The sequence below is a fragment of the Callorhinus ursinus genome, unplaced genomic scaffold, assembly GCF_003265705.2.
Source record: "Callorhinus ursinus isolate GAN/ISIS: 27379988/994484 unplaced genomic scaffold, GSC_fseal_2.0 scaffold88, whole genome shotgun sequence".
Lineage (NCBI taxonomy): Eukaryota > Metazoa > Chordata > Mammalia > Carnivora > Otariidae > Callorhinus > Callorhinus ursinus.
Genome location: NW_027397150.1, coordinates 2583188 through 2604427, shown reverse-complemented (window position 1 = coordinate 2604427; position 21240 = coordinate 2583188). Strand labels below are relative to the sequence as shown.

The window sequence follows — 21240 nt, the reverse complement described above, 5'->3', positions numbered from 1 at the left end:
TGCAAATTAGTGCAGCCACTGTGGAAACAGTACGGAGGTTCCTCAACAAGTTAAAAATAGAACTAACATATGATCCAGTAATTCCAGGACTGGGTATTTACCCAATGAATATGAAAACACTAATTTGAAAAGATATATGCACCCTTGTGTTTGTAACAGCATTATTTACAATAGCTAAATTACAGAAGCAGCCCAAATGTCTATCGATAGATGATTGGATAAAGAAGATGTGGTGTATATATATGAATATTAGTCAGCCATAAGAAGGAGTGAAATCTTTTTTTAAAATTTTTATTGTTATGTTAATCACCATATATTACATCATTAGTTTTTGATGTAGTGTTCCATGATTCATTGTGTGTGCATAACACCCAGTGCCCCATGCAGAATGTGCCCTCTTTAATACCCATCACCAGGCTAACCCATCCCCCCACCCCCCTCCCCTCTAGAACCCTCAGTTTGTTTTTCAGAGTCCATCGTCTCTCATGGTTTGTCTCCCCCTCTGACTTACTCCCCTTCATTCTTCCCCTCCTACTATCTTCTTCTTTTTCTTTTTTCTTAACATATGTTGCATTATTTGTTTCAGAGGTACAGATCTGAGATTCAACAGTCTTGCACAATTCACAGCGCTCACCATAGCACATACCCTCCCCAATGTCTATCACCCAGCCACCCCAACCCTCCCACCCCCCGACCACTCCAGCAACACTCAGTTTGTTCCTGAGATTAAGAATTCCTCGTCTCAGTGAGGTCATATGATACATGTCTTTCTCTGATTGACTTATTTCACTCAGCATAACACCCTCTAGTTCCATCCACGTCGTTGCAAATGGCAAGATCTCATTCCTTTTGATGGCTGCATATATTCCATTGTGTATATATACCACATCTTCTTTATCCATTCATCTGTCGATGGACATCTTGGCTCTTTCCACAGTTTGGCTATTGTGGACCTTGCTGCTATAAACATCGGGGTGCACATACCCCTTCGGATCCCTACATTTGTATCTTTGGGGTAAATACCCAGTAGTGCAATTGCTGGATCGGATGGTAGCTCTATTTTCAACTGTTTGAGGAACCTCCATACTGTTTTCCAGAGTGGTTGCACCAGCTTGCATTCCCATCAACAGTGTAGGAGGGTTCCCCTTTCGAAGGAGTGAAATCTCATAATTTGTAACAACATGGATGGTTCTAGAGAATATTTTGCTAAGTGAAATAAGTCAGTCAGAGAAAGACAAAAACCATATGATTTCACTCATATGTGGGACTTAAGAAACAAAATGAACAAAGGAAAAAAGACAAACCAAAAAACAGATTCCTTACAGAGAACACACTGATGGTTGCCAGAGGGTGGGTAGGGGATGGGTGAACTAAGTGAAGGGGATTAAGAGTACACTTCTCATGATGAGCACCAGGTGATGTATGGAAGTGTTGAATCACCATATTGTAGACCTGAAACTAATAGAACACTATATGTTAACTATGCTGGAATTTTTAAAAAGTTAACAATATATGTTGGAAATTGTTTTATGTCGGTACATATTGAGTTCATTAATTCTATTTCTATTCACTGCATAGGATTCCATTTCTTTAACATATGCAGAGCACTCAACAAATCAATAAAAAAGGTCGAACTATCTGATAGAAAGATGCTGCCAATGGCTGAATTGTGTCTTCCCAAAGTTCATATCTTGAAGCCCTAATTCCCAGTACCTCAGAGCATGATTTTATTTGGATATAGGACTACATTTGGAGATAGAGGTCATTAAGTTAAAATGAGGTCATTAGAATGGTCTAATCCAAAATGACTGGTGTCCTTACAAGAAGAGGAGATTAGGAGACAAAGGGACGACCATATGAGGACATATCGAAAAGACGACTATCTGCAAGCCTAATAGCAAGGTCTCAGAAGAAACTCAACCTGCTGGGCGCCTGGGTGGCTCAGTTGGTTAAGCGACTGCCTTCGGTTCAGGTCATGATCCTGGAGTCCCTGGATCAAATCCCGCATCGGGCTCCCTGCGCAGCGGGGAGTCTGGTTCTCCCTCTGACCCTCTTCCCTCTCGTGCTCTCTCTCATTCTCTCTCTCTCTCAAATAAATCAATAAAATCTTAAAAAAAAAAGAAACTCAACCTGCTGACAGCTTGATCTTGGACTTCCACCCTCCAGAACTGTGAAAATAAGTTTCCAGGGTTTGAACCACCCAGTCTGTGGTATTTTGTTATGGCAACCCTAGCAAGCTAGTGCAGATGGGTAAAGGCTATTAACAGAGTTGCAGAAAAGAAATACAAATGGCTCTTAAAAATATTTTGGCTGTGTTTTCACTCTTACATCTGTATTTATGGAACTGGGTGAAAAGGACCAACATGGTAGTCCTATTTGTCCTAGAGAGATAAACACCTAGGGAGAAAAAAATCTGCTTTTAAAAATAAAAGATCAGGGGCACCTGGGTGGCTCCGTCAGTTAAGCCTCTGCCTTTGCCTCAGGTCATGATCTCAGGGTCCTGGGATGGAGCCCCGCGTCCAGCTCTGTGCTCAGTAGGGAATCTGCTTGTCCCTCGCCCTCTGTTCCTCTCCCCTGCTCATGCTCTCTCTCTCTCACTCTCTCACTTTCTCAAACAAGCAAACAAACAAACAAATCTTAAAAGATAAATAAAAGATCAGGTGTTCCTGGGTGGCTTAGTTGGTTGAGCACCCAGCTCTTGATTTCAGCTCAGGTCATGATCTGGGGTCATAAGATTGAGCCCCGTGTGGAGTCTGCTTCAGATTCTCCCCCTCCGCCCACCTCCTCTCAAAATAAATACATAAAATCTTAAATGAATAAACAAATGATAAAAACCCACAGAAGCTCTCTGGAACTCACCATAGACATGCAACGTAAATTCCTTGTCAGTGGTGAATGTAGAAGTCTTTCGGTTTATCTGGGCTTTGTAGGATCCGGCATCTCTCAAAGTCAGGTTGCTGAGAGACAAGGAGAAACTGTTCCAGCTGATGGTTAGTCGGTCCTGGTAGCTTTTGGCCATAAAGAAAATCTGTTTTTCTGCAGTTGCTAAAGCAAGAGCACCTTGGGGACCATTCCAGGTGACGTGCTCAAACTCTGTGTCTACTGAAATGTTCAGGGGGAAAGTTACTGAACGCCCTAGAATCCCAGGCACCACTGTTGGGGTTGAGTCCTTTCCAGAGGCTCCTAGCCCTGCAGAGACAGAAGAGGGACTTGGAGGAGCAGCTGGACTCCTCAGCCTTCATTCATTCATTCATACATTCATTCATTCAATAAAAACATACTGGAAATAAATGTCAGATGTTGAGAAATGAAATGAAATTCCTGCCCTCCTCCCTCTAGGCTTGTTGCTCAGCAGAATCATTCATTCATTCCCTCACCTAGAAAACACTCTATCTCACAAACACATTTACAATAATCAGTAAAACAGACTTTCTGGGTTTCTGTCCCGGTGAAGAAATTAGCCTGGTGACTTTGGGTGAATTTTTGAATTTCCCTGAGAATCAGTTTACTCATCTATAAAACAGAAATGTTCACACCTATACTATCTTCCTTTAGGGGTATGGTAGAGATAGAATAAAAATAGGTTGCTGTAAATCATAAAGAAACAAAAGAAGTAAAAAAGGAGCATCTTGTAAAAAATGAGATGGGTTGATGGATGGCTAGGAGGGTGGATAAATGGACAGATGTGTGAGAAGGGAAGTAAAGCCAGGGTGGGAAGCACATGCGTGCTAGTGCAAAATTCTTTTAAGTTTTCTCTGTGTTCAAAAATTTTCATAATAAAATGTCGGCCACAAAAGGAGCCTTTCTCATCTCTATCTCGCTCTTCCCTTTCCTCATTGTCCAGGGGATCTCAGACCGGCTTTGCCTTGGCCAGGGAAATCTGGTCTGTCCTTAGGAACAAGGTTTGGGATTGGGAATAGTGAAGTAGCATGGATTCCACTTCTGATTTCCTCATCTCGGGGAAGACCAAGATCCCTGATAGACATTGTTACCATGGCTTCCACAGGCCCAGCATCAGTCGAGGCAGCTCATTTGCTTGCAGGGGCCCTGTGAGTGTCTGCTGGATGACCCCAGCCTGGATTCCAGATTCAAGGACTTCTGAGGCTCTGGAGAGTCCTCTGAAAATTCCTAATCAAATCAGATGTGTTCAGGACCCAGATTACTCCAGGAATCTGGGTGGAAAAGTAAGTAGAAAATGTTAGAGAGGGGCGCCTGTGTGGCTCAGTCGGTGAAGTGTCTGCCTTCGGCTCAGGTCATGATCCCGGGGTCCTGGGATCGAGCCCCGCATGGGGCTCCCTGCTCCGCGGGAAGCCTGCTTCCCTCTCTCCCACTCCCCCTGTTTGTGTTCCCCCTCTCACTGTCTCTCTCTCTCTCTGTCAAATAAATAAATAAAATCTAAAAAAAAAAAAATGAAAATGTTAGAGAGAGAGGAAAAGCTGAAGCCCAGCCTGGAGGGATAGAAAGAGGCTGAGGTGTGCTCTGAAGGCCCAGAGGGTCCAGAGTTATGCAGACACATAGAAGAGACACTGAGACTAGTGCAGACTGGTGCAGGACCAGGGACTCGGGGGTGAGTCTCTAGCCATATCGGTCAAGCACTTGGACCTTGTAGAAAGGCAGCTAGAAGGACGCTGGGCTAGGCATCTTGGACAAGGTAGGCTAGGTCAGTTCAGGGGGATTCTGGGGGCAGTCAGAAAGCAGAAACTGGATTGGTGTGATGCTGGTTTGAAGCTACCTGAAAGAGAGATCTTCCCATCTGGAAGATACTGTTTATGATTGCTATGACATATTAGTACTTTGTAGAAATTACCTCGTTCAATACTCAAAATTACCTGAAAATTAGCTCCTGTTTATAGACGAGGAGCTAAAATTTTGAGAGTTTTAGCCACTTGCTGAGATGACGGGGTTGGTTAGCTGCAGAGCCCAGATTCCACGTACATGATGCCCCAGAATGTGGAGGCCAAGAGCGTTGACACCCTCCATCCTAGGACCCCAGAAGGTCCTGAGTCTTGGCTGAGCACTTGTGACTGCACCCATCTCTCCTCACATCAAAGATAAGCAAAGGCACACAGACTGTCAGCAAGGGGAGTGGTATGTGGTTCATATGGGTCAAATCCTGTTACTGTTGCAGCAAACAATGCTACATGACTCCCAGTAGAGTGACAGGAGTCCCAGGTATCAGCTATCTTATTTTGAACTATGCCGTTTGGCAAATAATAAAAGAGGGTTCAATGATTGCGGTAACTGAATTTGGCTTCCCCGCCTTTAGTAGTTTCCAAATAATGCACTTAGTGATTATTATAACAATCAGCCTCCACCAACTATGTGCCAAACGCTTGCTTACAGATATCATTTTTAATCTATAAAAGAGTCTTGCATGATACATTTTACTAATCACATTCTACATTTAAGAAACAACTTAAGAAACACATTCTAAATTTAAGAAACACAGCTAGGAAATAATGGAGCAAAGATTTAATTTCAAATGTTTCTGGTACTTGTAGGGGCAAAGGACAGGCTGCTCCAAGGTGGGCCACTTGGGCATGAAGATTATTCTGAGCTGAAGGCAATCGAGACCCTGTGGGCCCAAGAGAAACTTTTGCCCTTCCCTTAACTACATAGAAGAATCTAAATTGGGGGTCTTTCCCAGAATAAGGGTTACTAGCAGAGAATGAATTTTATCTGAGTGATCCATCTGCACGGCAGGGCAAACACCTAATTACCAAACATCTGCTCTTCTCTGCATTGCCCGGTGAACTACATTCCTTCCCTCTGAAGTCCCAGACCCCTTGCCCCCTTCTCCTTAGTTCGGGATGACAGAGATACCTCATTTTGCCTGATGGTCTTTGAAATTTCCACGTCTGTGTGGATTCCCTATATATATGCTATTAAATTTGATTTTTTCCTGTTAATCTGTCTTAGGTCAATTTGATTCTTAGTCCAGCTCAAAGGACCTTGAAGGGGACAGGAATTCTTGCTCCCCAAAAAGGGGACGGGACATTCTTGCTCTCTGACATACTGAAGTGGAAGGACTTTTCACCCTACTGCTTCCTAAGTTCCTGAAACCACTCCTTGGAGACACAAAGGCGTCAAAGAAACTCCCTGCTAGGGGTCCCTGGGTGGCTCAGTCAGTTAAGCGGCTGCCTTCGGCTCGTGATTCCAGAGTCCTGGGATTGAGCCCCGCATTGGGCTCCCTGCTCAGTGGGGAGTTTGTTTCTCCCTCTGACCCCACCCCACTCTTATGCTGTCTCTCTCACTTCTTCAAATAAATAAACAAAACCTTAAAAAAAAACACAAAACTCCCTGCTAGACCAAAACAGTGAAGTTTGAGGTCATCCCCAATTGGTAGAGTTAGACAGAGGGAGATGCCTTGAAATTTACTTGTTGGTCATCTGAGGCTTGGGTGACATTCGATTGGTGAACTTCAGGTTGATCCAGTACAGCCAGGAAGCACCCCAAGAGTTGGGTATGTATATAAGGAGCCATGATGCTTGTAATGTTTCCATGGTGAGCAAAGATGAGATGGAAAATGAAAAGAGATCGGACTGTACCCCAGCTCCAGAGTCTAGGCCCTGCCCCTGTGCATGCATCTGGGAGTTCTTCTAGAGCTTCCCTCGCTGCTCACCCCTCCAACCCCCACTGCTCTCAGGTCCCTAGGCTACCAGTGCTATCCTCCAAGGTCCCGGGAAAAACAGGATTCCCAGAGGGACAGTAGATGTCACTGTACCAGGTGGCTGAGACTCTTCCGGGGGTACGGAGTCAGCTCTGCCCACTGGCCATGCTGCTGAGAGACATTTCCCAGAAACTAGCCGGACTTGGGCCTTGATGGGGAGGTAGGATGTGGGGAGAAAAGGACATTCAGAGAAAGCTACCTAGCCCAGGGCCACCAGACCATCTCCAGATCCCCAGGGAAGCCACTGTTTGGGATATATGATAAACACGGCAGACGTAGAAAGAAGCTCCGGCACTTCTCTGTGTCTCTAGGAAAGGGGGTGGCTTGTCATCAGAATTTCCTGTGTCTCTCTGTGTATTTTATCCACATTATACAGGGAACAAACTCATCACTCGGCATTTCTTAGCAGGAAAATGTCAGAGTGAGAGGAACATAGTCCGAGCCCAGAGTTATTTGAGACGGGGGCTAGAATGTCACCTACTCATATTGAGTGACTATGCATATGCACACACACACAGAAGAATAAGGTGGAACCCGCAGAAGAATTACCACAAGGAGAGGAGTCTCCTGATTTTACCAATAAGAACCCCAGCAAACAAAGTGACCAGCCTCAGGGGGACACCACTAGCAAGCGGCGGTGGCCATGATGGGGACTTACCCATGAACAGGAAGAGGAGACGGGTCCAGAGAAAGGAAGAGGGTATGTGTGGCTTGGTCTTCTGTGGTTTACTGGAGAAGGGCCGTAGAGCCCAGTCGTCTGGGTGTTGTGCTGAGCCTGCCATGATGATTTGCTTTTGGATCTCTGGCTGAAAGAGGAAGCACTTACCACAGATTCTCCTTTTGCACACTTGTGCTTCTCAGGAAGCCTTGTTTGTATCCGGCACCACAGACTCCTCCCACTTGCTCAGGCTGGGGAAGGGGTCCCGAGATCAAGAGTCGCTCGCTCTACCGACTGAGCCAGCCAGGTGCCCCTGTGGTCGCCTCTTCTCAGTGTGGGGTGGGTATCCTGGCTTGCTGCTGCTGAGTAGAATGTGGCAGCAGTAAGAAGCTGTCACTTCTGAGATTAGGTGACAAAAGATTGTGTCTTCCATCTTCGTGTCTCTCTCTCTCCTCTGCCCCCAGCTCCCTTTGCCAGGAGCCAGGTATTGTGTTGTGAGCAAAAGGCTTCGAGACAAGGAGCCAGGGAGACTGCCAGCCCAAACCCAGCAAGGAACTGATGTCTCCGTCAACGGTTGATGAGGACTGGAGGCTGCCGAGAGCCCCCGGTGAGACTGGCAGTGCCTGCCCGGCGAGGTGGGCAACCCCGCCCACGCCTTGACGGGCACTTTGTGAGACACCCAGACCCAGAGGCACCAGCTACGCTGTGCCTGGACTGCTCATCCGCAGAGACTGCGAGATAATAAATGCTTATTTTAAGCTGCTAAATTCTGTAATTTGTTACATAGCGATGGATTACAAGTAGCATGGTCCAATGAATTCACCGTTCTGCTTAAGCCAGTTTGCACTGGCTTCATGTCACATACAACCAAGAGGCTTTTTTTTTTTTAAATTTTTTTAAAAAGATTTTATTTATTTATTTGACAGAGAGAGACACAGCGAGAGAGGGAACACAAGCAGGGGGCAGTGGGAGAGGGAGAAGCAGGCTTCCCGCCGACCAGGGAGCCCGATGCGGGACTCGATCCCAGGACCCCGGGATCATGACCTGAGCCGAAGGCAGACGCTTAACGACTGAGCCACCCAGGTGCCCCTCCAAGAGGCTTTTAACTGGGAGGAAGGAAGCACCGTCAAAGCTGCCTTGAGGATGGATGTTGCCAGGGGCAGCTGTGCAGTTGGCAGGTTGGGGGACAGCATCATTCCCTTTATCTTGTTGTGGGAAACTGACTTTTTTTTGAATAGGCTTCATGCCCAATTTGGAGCCCAATGTGGGGCTCTAACTCACAATGCTGAGATCAAGACCTGAACAGAGATCAAGTGTCGCACGCCTAACCGACTGAGCCACCCAGGTGCCCCGGGAACTGACTTTTTTAATAGCTGATGTAGAGTGGCTGGTTAAACCGTAACTTGGTGTCTTGAGATTCAGATCATATGTTTGTTTAGGCTGTAGCAGGAGAGGACTTGGAAAGAAAACTTCAGGAAAGCGGAGTGGGTGGTTTCGGGTGATATTCAGTGAGTGCGTGTCAGGTGCTAGACCCTCCCCTAACACCTGACACTCACGGGCTCATTTAGTCCACACAACAGCTTTATGAGATAGGTATTTTTATCACCCCCGTGTTGTAGATGAGGAAGCCAAGGTACAGAGAGGCTAAGTGGCTTATTTTGAGTTTTATAAATAAGAATTTGAGCCCAGGGCGCCTGGGAGGAAGGAGGGAGAGAGGGAGACAATGAGGATGGCGGGCACCTCCCATCAGAGGGCACCTTCAGAGTCTGGTCACAACCTGGCACCCGTGCAAGTCTGAGAGCGAGGACCTCCTTAAATTTGGTGTGGAAGGCGCCTCTCTTGCGTCCTGCTAGTCCTGGCCCTGTGGCTCGAGCATGGCTGTCTAGAGTGAATTGCGGGACACGTGGCCAGGAGCTGGAGGTGGGGCCTCGCCAGACACTGACTCTGCTGGTGCCTCGACCCCGTGACTTCCGTGCCGCTGTCAGAACTGTCAGAAGTCAAGTTCTGCTATTTATAAGCCGCCCAGTCTCTGGTATTGCTGTTAGGGCAGCGCGAACTCACCAAGACTTCAGACTAGAGGCAAAGAGCATCTAGCGGGTGGTTTTTTTTTTTTTTTTTTTAATTTAAATTCAGTTAGCCAACATATAGCACACCATTAGTTTCCGATGAGTGTTCGATAATTTATCAGTTGCAGATAACACACAGAGCTCATCACATCACGTGCCTCCCCTTAAGGCCCATCTCCCATCTAGCGGGTATTTTTAAGCAGGGGTGCAGTGTTATTCAAGGACCCATTTGGAAGCTTACGCCAGCAGCAGAGGGGAGGGCGTGGAGGCGATGGGACTGTGATGAGGGGACGAGCGCGAGGGCCTTAAGAGCCGAGGTAAGAGCGCAAGAGCAGCCTGGTGGGAGGAGAGGACAAAGGTGGGAGGCCGTTCGAAGATACCGATGATAATAAAAACCATTGCTCACATTCACTGAGTAATGACTATGAGTGACGCTTTGCGCTTTACAGATGTTTTCTTTTAATCCCTAAGCCAACCTTATTTGGTTGGTACTCTTGTTGTCCTCATTTTAAAGATGAAGAAACTGAAGGTAAACGTCACTGGAATACCTTGGTAGTGGTGAACGCAGGTGGATAGTCTTGTGATACATAGAATCCAGCTGAAGTATTTGCATTTAAGTACAGTAAAAAAACCTAAAAGAATATGAATTTGGATATAATGCAGTTAAGCGGCTGCCTTCGGCTCGTGGGTCCCTTTGGCAAATGGGTCCTGGACTCACCCAGTCTCCGTCTTCACACAGCGAGGGCTAATATTCTCATTAGCTGTGGATGAAAAGGCATCTCATGCTGGGAATCAGGGAGGAGGCAAATCGAGTTTGGCATTTCCAGTTTCACCATGTCCTTGGTCCAGGTCAGCAAATGTGAGCAAATAACTGGAAAATTTCTGGAATTCCTTCTGCTGTCCTGGGAGTCCAGCCAGGCCCATGCCCAGGCACCAGAATCACCTGTCTACTGGGCATCGCCCCCAGGTAGCATCAGATCCCAGCCTGGGCTTTGATTTGGATCCTGCAGCTACTGTCCCAAGTTCCGCCGCATAGATTCACCACCAGCCCCTAACCATCCCTTCATTAACTTTGCAATGAAGATGACCCTGCATTTTACACAACTGTATTTTTTTGACTTCACTTTTAATATTATGTGGGGGTTTTAACATGTTTATACTCCTGCAGATTGGAAGAATATGAAAAGAATACAGAATTTCGACAAGTTTAAAGCTTTTTACACCTAAGTGGAAAGATAGTTAAATATCTTAAGAGCTAAAAGAAATGCAACATCAAATCAAGTGCTATAGTTACAGTAAAGCAAAGAAAGAATTCGGTGATATCACAGTGCGGCAAGTTGAATTGAGGGACACAGGCTATGAGACCAGCCTTTTTTTTTTTTTTTAGATTTATTTATTTATTAGAGAGAGAGTGAGCGCTTGCACACACACGCACACACTTGAGCAAGTGGGGGGAGGGGCAGAGGGAGAGAATCTTCAAGCAGGCTCTCTGCTGAGCGCAGAGACCAACGGAGCTCCATCCCACAACCATGAGATCATGACCTGAGCTGAAACGAAGAGTTGGACACTTAACGGACTGAGCCACCCAGGCACCTGAGACCAGCCTTTCAGAGGACGTCAACAAAGCAGGTAAAGGGACCTGGGTAGGTACCAACAGTTGATGTCTCAGTGATGTTTCTGGTCGTTAAGCAACCTTAATTGATGGAGCAGATGTCCCAGAAAATAGCTGGAGTAGAGATGACATAAATGTGTCCTTTATGAATCTTTCAGTCGTGGAAAGATAAGGAATTCAGAGCAGGCATGTTCAAGGTATCAGTTAATACTTTTTGTTTACATATATGTATTATTCGAGACATGTAGCTTATTAAAGTAACCGTTTGTGGTTCCGACTTGAACTATGTGTTTGAATAATTGATTTGCGTTTGTGATTTTATTTTATTTTAATTAATAAATTTTACTGAAGTACAGTTGGCACACAATGGTACATGAGTTTCGGGCGTACGACATCATGACTGGACACGTCTATACGTTATGCTCACCATACATGCGGCCACCTGTCACCACACAGCACTATTACAGTTGAATCTAAGTCTATATGAAGTATTTGAAGACAACTTAAGAATTACCCTACATATAAGCTTAGTGTACTAGATTTACAGGCCTTCTTTAAATATTTGGGGAATCTTATTTATTGATTCAAATACTTTATCCAAGGTGAGTGGGGGAGGTGGGGGAAACAGGTGACGGGATGAAGCTGTGCACCTGTTGTGATGAGCACCGGGTGATGCATGAAGTGCTGAATGACAATACCGTGCACCCGAAACTAACATAATCCTGTATGTTAACTCTCCTGGAATAAAAATAATAGTACTAAAAATATATTTATATCTTAAAAAAAGAAAAACAAGCAGAAGAGCTATATCATAAAATCTGTTTTCAACTCTGAAAAAAAAAAGAAAGTAAAGCCCCATACTGTGTGCTGACCCCAAGCAAGTCACTGGGAATTGAAGGATGAGAAAGGAAGGCTAGGGTAAGGTAGGTGAGGCAGGTGGCAGAGACTGGGGCAATCCAGGAAGCAGATTTGCAGGGGCCAATTTACAGGGCTGGGAAATCCTAGGGGATTTTGGGGGAGACTCTAGAAACAGTCTGCCGTGACTGGAGTCCAAGATGGGAGACGTGGTGACACAGCACGAGCCCAAGATTGGCAAGAAGCAAGAGAACAGGAAAAGCCTCGTCCCCCAGGCCTGCGAGCCTGACTTTACCTTGTAGGGGATGGGGGACCTCCGAAGGGTTTAAAGCATGGCTGTGACATTGTAAGGTTTGACTTTGAAATAGCTCCCCTGGCCTTTCTCATATGTCCCCTCATTTCTACATCTTTTGACTCTAAAGCGACATGTGATTATTGTGGTGAACTCTGAAAAGAGGAAATGTTTGTGAGCCGACATTTACACATTCACTGCGGGCCTGAGGCAGGTCGGTCTGCAGGTGACAATTATGGCTCTTTCTCTACCGGCGTCCTTGCTCGTGCTTGGTCTTTTCACAGGTAAGTCTATCCCTGCCGCTACCTCCCAGGCACCTCTACCTGCCTGCACATTTCTGGGAGCCAGGCTGTGTGTGTGTGTTGTGTGTGTGTGTGTGTGTGTGTGTGTGCGTCGCACCTGCTACCATCTCAGACCATGCAGGCCCATACTGCGTCCTTGTCACTCTCACATTTCTTCTGCTAATGAGTCACAGGGAGCCCTGGGCATCCCCACACAGGCTGGTGGTGGAGGCATGAGATCCAGGACCTGCCCCATCTGCATCTTGCCGTTTCAATCATGATCCTCTAAGGTCTCTTTGCCTCTCCTCCCTCTCCCACCAGCCCCCGGGAGTGACCCTTCATCATGAATCGGGCTTTCTGTGTCCCATAAATGACCTCAGCAGGGGATGGCACTTAGCAGCTGTTTCTGTCCCTCTAGATTCTTACTGCTTGCTCCTGTACCCCGACGACCTGAGCGGTGGCAAGAGACAGGCTTGGGAACCAGTCAGGGGAACGAAGCGTTTGAGAAATCTGCATAAGGGGCCGGGCTCTGAGCTTGCTCTCCAGAGTTTCAAGCTTTCGCTTTCATTTTCCTTCAGGGGAAAACCAGCGTGTGTGATTACAAAGATCACCTGCCTCAGGACTGTCCCCTTAGGGGGTCCCCTAAGCCTGCTGACGAATCCCTTGATACATTTAAAACTTGGCAGTGAAGGGAAGGAAAAATTCTTCTCCACCCTCAAGGTCTCCTACCTGAACTAAGAACTAAATTTATGTGAGACAGATTAACAGGAGGAAAAAAAAACAACCCAAAGTTTTATGACGTGTGCATGGAGGCCCAATAATGAAATTGAGACCTAAAAAAATGACCGAGGAAGCAGTTTTTGTACTTTTTAAACAAAGAGACAATAAATCTGTGAGGAATTGACAGGACAAAGAAAACTTAACTTTGGGAGCTTTAATTAGTACGGAGTTCTAAACAGACGTTGGGCTGGGGGAGTGAATCAGTAAAAAAAAAAAAAAAAAAGGTGACAAGGGTTGTTTGTAAGTGTTCTCGGCTCTAAATTTCCCACCTCTTGTGATCAGGATACTCTTTACCTCCTGGTCCAGCCGGGTTGCCTCTCACACGGGAGATTTGTTTCCTGCTTTCAGGGGACAAAGGAGGGTCCGAGTGTCCTTGCGCTCACTGGCTCTGAAGTAACTTATTTAAATAATCAATATGCCCAAGTGGCCCATCTTCGGGTGGCCTGCCCTTGGCCCCTATCACAGTTTATAAAGAACCTTTACTTAAGTTAAAAAAAACAAAACAAAAAACCTCTGATCCCCACATCAGACTTGTGATATAGATAAGGCAGACAGGATTACACACATTTTATGGATGATGGACAGAGGCTCAGGGAGATTAGGGGACATTTTCTGGTGCATGGCTGGTAATCCACCTGGCCGGCTGTGGGAACGCAGCGGCGCCGTGGAAACTCAGAGAACAGTGTCCTCGGCCAAGGCAGCAGAACTGGTGGGGAGATTCCTGCAGGGCCCCCCTCACCCCCACTTTCCTTCCCCACACAGTGCAAGCTCATCTGCGAACGTGTCTCTCTCCATGGCGTCCAGGCCAGGCCCTCGGTGGTCCCTGCCCACAGGGGCGTCTCCCGGGCATATGGCCAAATAATGGGTAAGACAGGTCCTGCCTTAAAAAATGTTCACAGTTCTTCAGTTCAGTTCTGGAAACATCTACTGGGGTTCTTGTGTGCCGGGTCATGTGCTGGGTGTGTGGTGGGAAGGGGTCTCAACAGGTCCCGGGGAGGAATTAAATACGATGAAAGTCCGTTGCCAGCTGCACAGTGTCGCTGACAGAGGACCAGCTTTGGGGTCAGGTGAACTTGGATCCTCACGTGGACTCTGCTGCTTCCAAGCTGGTGACTTTGGGCAAGTTTCTTAAGCTCTTTGTGTCTCATGATCTTTATCTTTTAAGTGGGAAGAAGAACACCCACCTTACAAGTTTGTTGGGAAGTTAGATAGGATGATGTGTTTACCCTACTTGGCGCGGTGCCTGGCATTTGGGATTCGTGTCCTGACCGTATCCCTGTGTGTCTCTCCTCGCTTGAACCCAGAATCAGGATTCGGACCACGAAGTTCCACACATGCCCACGGCAGCTAACCCTGAGGCTAATGCACCGGCCTGCCCTCCTCACTCAGATATTAATTCCCTTCCATCTTCTCCCCTTCGTGAGCTTGTGAGCCAAGTGGAAAGACACGCACACAGCATCTGTATGAATCAGGGTGAAGTAAATGCTTAAAACCAAATAAGCACAGGCTGGAGGAAACCAGGTGGGAGCGGGGGGGGGGTGCTTGGCTGGACCAGGAGCAGGGAGCCCAGCGCGGGAGCAGCGCTTGAATTAGCCTGATGAGCTACTGCGTTGGAGGGTGCAGGGAGGAGCCATGCACCTCCCTGAGCCATTCAGTCGCGGTGGGGTCCTCCGGCTGAATTTCAGGCCCTGGGCCCAGTGTGGGGCGAGGAGGGTGCAGCTGATGCCAACAGCTTCCGCCTCGGTATGCTTCCTTCGGCACAAATGATGCTCCGGGTGGAGCCAAGGTAGCTCCACAGAAGTGGACGCCAGGCTCTCGAGTGCATTCTGCGGTGGGTGCACGGGACGCCAGCCTGCGCCCAGCTTGGGGTGCCTGATCCCACGGGACAGCAACCCCTCTCCCACCCCTCATCCCCACAGCTACTGTCACAGGACTTCTCGGGTCAACTTTTGACAAAGAGACTCACCACCTGGCCTGGAAACTGTGATGCGGCTGGCGCTTCTGCATCCCATTCTGAATCAGGACGCAGATTCTTCCCTGAGCCAGGCAGCCTTTTCTTTCTAAACCACTGTGCAGCACACCTGGGTCAGTTTCAGACTTTCTGTTTCCTGGGACGGCATGTCAGTGTTGCAGATATACTCCAACGGTCACACTATTGAGCGCTGGTCTTTTTGCATTTCTCGACAAGGGTGCTGGCTGGTTTTGGTGAGGATGCAAACAAGGTGCAGCCACCAAGTTGTCCCAGCGACATCAAGAATCTTTAATAACACCAACAGTGAGGCACTTACTTGCATTATCTCATTTCACCCTCACAAAATCCTGGAAGATGGCATGCGCTCCCTGTTTCACAGGTGAGAAAGCCAGGACTCAAAGAGCATAAGTTGCCTCCCAAGGTCACACAGCCGGTACCTAGCAAGTGTTTGAACTCGGGCGGTCTGACTGGTGCCCTGGTGCTTATGCTCTTCTCCCAAGTAGTCTGGTACTGAATGACTGTCTCCTGACTACCCTTCAACTTGCTTGGCCAGCCCAGCACTAGCCTTCCTTCTAGAAAGACGTTCCCAGAACCCAGGCAGAGCCTCAGAGCTGGCTTCTGTTCAGCCGTGTCTGAACAAGCGATTATGGGGGATGCTACAAGGTGGTTCCTGCTGCGGTGGGGCTGGGCTAAGTGAGTTCTGATCCTATTGCCTGGATCAGCAAGAGGGTGGCTCAGAGTCACAGCAGAGATCGTCCCCCCAGGCACCTCCCGAGAATTTTCCTTTCTCTCCGTTCCACTCAGCATCTGCAACCCTAGCACAGCATCTATTAATTATTGTATCATATGTGAATTAGTTGATGTGAAGGCTGAAGAAGACCACTTTGGCATAAAGGGAGGAGGCTGACTTGTGTTCCTGTTCTCTCACCAACTAGCTATGTGGTCTGGAGCAAGCCACCTAATTTCTTTGGGTCTCTGTTTTCTCATCTATAAAATGGGAATAATAATCACTTACCTGAACTCTCTCAGGCCTGTTGTGAGCCTCTGGCTTAGTCAGGCTGCCCCTGAGGCTTCTGATCTGTGTCTTTGCAGGGACAGGGGTTTCCGGAGAGGACCCAGCCCCTGTGATGGTAACTGGGACCCTAGGGGGGGTCTGTCACTCTGCCCCTGCAGCTACAGGCTGGAGAGCCGGTGGAGAGCATCTCTTGGATATCCCGTTCCGTCTCCATGGTCATAGCCATTGTAACCTTGGCAGAAGCAGGGGGGCCAGACACCTTTTATGAGGCGGAGACCCGGTACCGGGGTCGTGTGAGTGTGGTGGGCCCAGGCCACTCCCTGCAGATCAGCAACCTGAGCTGGAAGGATGCGGGGCCCTACCGAGCCCACACGAACCTGAGGAGCTCCCGCATCACCTGCACCCGGGAGTACCAACTGCAAGTCTATGGTGAGCGTCCTGCGGGCGGGCAGCAATGGGTGTGGGGCAGTGCTCATCTTTCAGGCTTTCTCACAGCCTTTTCCGCATCTCGTTTAGTAACATTTACACTTTTTCTGATTACAAGGCTAATATGTGCTCACTATAAAAAAAAACAACACAACAAACCATGTAAAGCAGAGTTGCCTGGGAAAGTCTCCTGAACAACGACAAGGCCCAGGACGTGCCCCAGGCCAATGGCAGCAGAACCCCCGGGTGTGTAGTGGACAGAGAATGGGAACTTCAGCCCCAAGAACTCAGTTGTGCTACTTGAGTGCTCTTGAGGTTCCCTGATGCTAAAATAGGAACACTCCCATCTGGTGAGAATAATCTCCTGAGAAAGAGCGTTGGGACACTCTGGACAGAGGTACAGGAGTGTACAGGAATATTGCTTAAAGATACTTAAAAATTGTTTCAGGAGGGAAAACTGCAACGAAGACATAGGGGCAGGTGGCAGGTACCCCAGCAGCAAGGAGGACAGGCTGATTCAGCCTGTAGAGATACAACAAGCTGATTGTAGATTCAGACGGCTTATTACTCGTATAGAGTGTGAAAGAGTAACCCAGGTCCCTCACACCAGAAAGAATGACAAAAGGGGCCAGTTGACCACAATGCAGGTGCTGGAAACCCTGTAGCCAGAGAAGCAGTTCTAGACTGCCCTGAGGGGGCAGGGTCTGCAGCTCTGTTCTGAGCAGTGGGAGCAGGAAGCTCCTTCCTCATGAGACACTGACTCACCAGTGCCTCCCAGGGGAGAAAGGGAGGTCAGCGGAGATGGTTTCAGGGTCTCACGGGCCACCATCCTCTCGTCTTCTGGGAGGATCACAGGGCACTTTGCCAAGACTCAGATCAGCTGTGGTTCCAGGCTTTGCCTGAGGGACCTGAGGGGCCTGGCTGAGGTGCTCCCCCACACTGGGAAGCAAAAAGGTACAGTTATGCGTGAGGATGAACATGGGGAAGTGAACTGATGGAGGGAAAGCAGAGAAGCTTTTCAGGCTTGAGTCATGTTATAGGAAATATTCCTATTTGATGAGGCATTTTTTTTTCTTCCTGGGGAGAGAGCGTTTTCTGTCATACATCAAGCCTGGCCTGGCCATGGCCTGTTCGCAGACAGCTCGAGGGCACACCGGGGCTTCTGGGACCTCGGTGGGACTGTTCCCTAGGGTGGTCCAGGGCTGCGGGGAGAGCCCCTCTCCCTCTGCTCCAGTGGAGCGGCTACAGCGAAGTAACAGGCCAGCCTTTTGTTCTTCTCAGGGAGTTCCCCAAGTCACTGGAGCCTCACGACAGCCCTGCAGCAGGCAGCAGAGGGGTTTTTCTTGCTGGGCTGCTGAAACTAGTCTCAGAGAGAAGTAACACAGAGGTAGAGGCGGCAGAGCCGGGAATAGAACTCAGGCACCTCGATGCCACATCCTGTGTGTCTGGTTTGTCACTGCATTTACGGGATTGAGCTAGAGAGGCTGCTGAGGGGAGAAGGGCATGCGGAAGGAGTCATGGGGGGAGGGTTTGGGTTCTGGAAGACCACACCGGGGGCGGCAGCAGAAAGTTAGCCAGCCTGCCTTCCCCCTGGGGGACATTCTGGGCCGTGGGGTCCTATTTTTGCCCAGTTGAGCTGCCGCTGGGGCTGCCGTCAGGTGGGCCCCAGGGCCGAGGCCGAGTAACAGAGGCCTTCTCCCATACCCTGTGGCTTTGTTGAGCCTGCCCTGACTAACCACTCTCTTAGCTTCTCTTCCTGCCACTCCCCAACCCCCTGGCTCTGGCCTGGGGACACAGGAGGGCAAATAATGGCAACGTGGAAACCTTAAGGAACCACCTGAGCTCCTGGGCCTGGGGGAAGAGGGGGTGGGGTGCAGGTTGAAGGGAGTACACGGGAGTGGAAGAACCCTCAAAGGCCAAGGGCCAAATCTTCTGGGAGCCTCGACGGGCACCCGGACGCTCGGACATCCGGAAGCTCGATGTGTACTGCAGAGACCCCTCCTGGAGAGAGATGTAATTACAACACAGTTCTGTGTGGGTGGGCACACGCCGCATTCATGTGGTCAGTGCTGGGGTGGGAACCCAGGCTTTGGGGTCAGATCCACTGGATTTGGGTCTTGGAGTCATCATGTAATAGCCGAGACTCTGGGCAAGTTACTTGAAGGTCCCCGAGCCTGTTAAACGGAGTAGGTGCAAAACCTCTGCTACCTACTTCATAGGGTGGTTCTGGGAATCAAATGATGCTACATGGCAGGGTCTCGTAGAGCCCAAAGCTCTCGAATAGATGTGGGCAGATTCTGCCTCTGTTTCTCCTTGTGTGTACTGAGGATGATTCAGGGTCTTGGCACCAATGCCCTGTGCCTTCTGCCCTGTGAAGGGAGGGCCCAGGGCAGTTCGGCAGTCTTCGGTTGGTTCATTTTGTGCCCACAGAGCAGCTGGCCCGGCCCGGTGTCACACTGAGCTCCAGGATCGGTGAGAGTGGACACTGTATCTTCATCCTGACGTGAGAGGCCGAAAGCAGAGGAGGCTCTGTGACCTACAGCTGGCTACCTCTGGGACCCCAGACTGTTGGTGTCCCGTGGAGGATCTGTCCTCAGTGTCTCCTCAAGGCTCGGGGACAGGGCTCTGACCTTCACCTGCGTGGTCAAGAACCCAGTCAGTAACAGCAGCTCCCTCCCTGTCCCAGTGCTGTCCTCATGTCCAGGTACCCGGAACCTGAGCATGCCCCGTGCACTGCGGCTCTGAAGTGGGCAGAGGTGGAGGGCAGAGTCCCCTTCAGGCCCCGGGGAGAACGCCCTTGAGAGAGTGGCATGGGCAGGTGGCGGCAGTGCAATCGGGGGGGAGGGCACTGGAACCAGTGTGGAGGCTGGAGGGGTTTGGGCAGGAGGAGCTTGACGGGGCCTGGGTGGCCCTGAGTGCGTAGGGGAGACCCTGGCACTGAAGCTGTGGTTTTCTGTCTGTCTGTAGGGCCAGGAATCCTGGAAGGGGACACGGTGGGGGAGACAGTGACCGGTCTCCTCGGGGACTTGGCCATTCGGCCCCTGGAGGTCCCGGCCGGGCAGGAGGTGGAAAAGGTCACCTGGAGCTCTGGAGAGCTTGTTGCCATTATGAAAGTGGGGCCAGGAGGCGAACCGGTCCTGGCTGCCGGGACTCAGGCACCATACAGCAGACGGTGGAGTGCCCTCTACCGCGGCTACTCTCTTCAGATCAGGCCCCTGAGGCTGCAGGACCCTGGCCTCTACAGAGCCTGGATCACCCTGCATAGTCCCTCGATCAACATCACCAAGGATTTCACCCTGCATGTCTACGGTGAGGGAGGGGGTGGAAGGCTCATGTTTGAACTTTGACCTTTCCTCTCTCCCCTGCTTGGCCAGACCAGAGTCTTCTCAGAGCTCGAACTTTCCTTTCTTGCACAGAGAAGCTGCGGGAGCCCAATATCACTGTCAGCTCCCGGATCACGAAGGATGGGGCCTGTTACATCACCCTGATCTGCTCCCTGTGACAGGCCGGAGAGGATGTTCAGTACAGATGGGCACCCCTCGGCCAGGGGGCAGTTATGTCCCATGGGGGAACCACTCTTCGTCTCTCCTGGAGACCCGGGGTCAGCGACAGCTATCCCTGCACGGCCAGCAACCCGGTCAGCCAGAGCTTCAACTCCATACCCACCAGGCCCCTCTGCTCAGGTAACCCCTTCCTTGTGTGGGCCCCCTCCCTGGCAGCCTCGGTCCAGGAGCTCAGCATCCCCACCTGCCGCCCTCCTGGTTCTAGGGGTGGTGGAAGAAAAGGAGGGCAGGATCGTCCGCAGCAGGGCTGTCTGTGGGGGGCAGGAAATGAGGGCTCTGGGGCCATCCTCCCAGGGCCATGCTGTCCAGCTTCCGACGGTCAGCCCCAGACTTGGTGCCCGGGCGCTCGGCTTACTCTTGGGACTCCCCGAGGGAAAGTGCGTCCCTCAGCCCACACAGTCCTGCAGAGCCCACTGAGGAGGCATCCCAGACGTCCTTGGCCATGTCCTCAGCGAAGCCTGGAGCTGCCGTGAGACAGAAATCCCAGGCTGTGCCTCTCCGGTGTCGTGGGCGGCCTCTCCTGGGTTCCACAGGCCGTGGCAGGACACTGTCTCAGTCCAGACTCACTATGTCCCTTTCCTCTTCTCGGCCAGCTTCTGAACATCTCTCCACTCCCTGTCTCTGGTTCCTTACCAACCACTTGCTCTTTGACCCTTTGTGTCTGCCCTGTCCCCAGCCGCATCCTCATTGCTAAGTCCAGGGGCCACTCCTCACTTGAGTTGTTCTTAGGCCGCTCTCCTCAGGGTCCTGGGCTGCTGGGTCCCAGGGGGTCTTCTTTTGTATCACAGTCCTTAAGGGTCACGCCCAGGCCTTCTGTTGCCCGGGGCAGAAAGCTGGCTGGCATTCAGAACCCTGGGTTTCCACTGCTACTTGCCCAGGTGCTCACACCTCCTGGTTATCCCACTCTCTTCCTCCGGGATCATCCTGCTGATCACGCTGCTAGGGGGTGAGTTCTGAAAGAAAGAAATGCTTGGGTTACTTTTCTGCTTAAAATCTTGTGGTGTCTGCCCGCTATCAAGTGTATAAATACATGATCCCCTCTTCATTCAT

General features: G+C 49.7%; 2 protein-coding genes across 3 annotated transcripts in view; both read right to left on the bottom strand.

Moving 5' to 3' along the window:
• LY9 (lymphocyte antigen 9) overlaps nt 1-7798 on the bottom strand; it is a 28860-nt gene extending 21062 nt beyond the window's left edge. The window contains exons 1-3 of one of the 2 annotated variants that reach the window (XM_025860588.2): nt 7329-7468; nt 3993-4172; nt 2860-3189 (exon numbers count right to left, since the gene is read on the bottom strand). In XM_025860588.2, the coding sequence (XP_025716373.1) occupies nt 2860-3019 (160 nt within the window). In that variant the 5' untranslated portion in view covers nt 3020-3189; nt 3993-4172; nt 7329-7468. Of the gene's footprint in view, nt 1-2859; nt 3190-3992; nt 4173-7328 lie in introns of both variants that reach the window. The other variant, XM_025860587.2, reaches the window with a different exon arrangement.
• A 7381-nt stretch (nt 7799-15179) lies between these two features.
• Nucleotides 15180-21240, bottom strand: part of SLAMF7 (SLAM family member 7) — a 29854-nt gene continuing 23793 nt past the window's right edge. Inside the window, exon 8 of the transcript XR_003205888.1 lies at nt 15180-21143. The gene's annotated coding sequence lies outside the window, so the exon portion shown is untranslated. The remainder of the gene's footprint in view (nt 21144-21240) is intronic.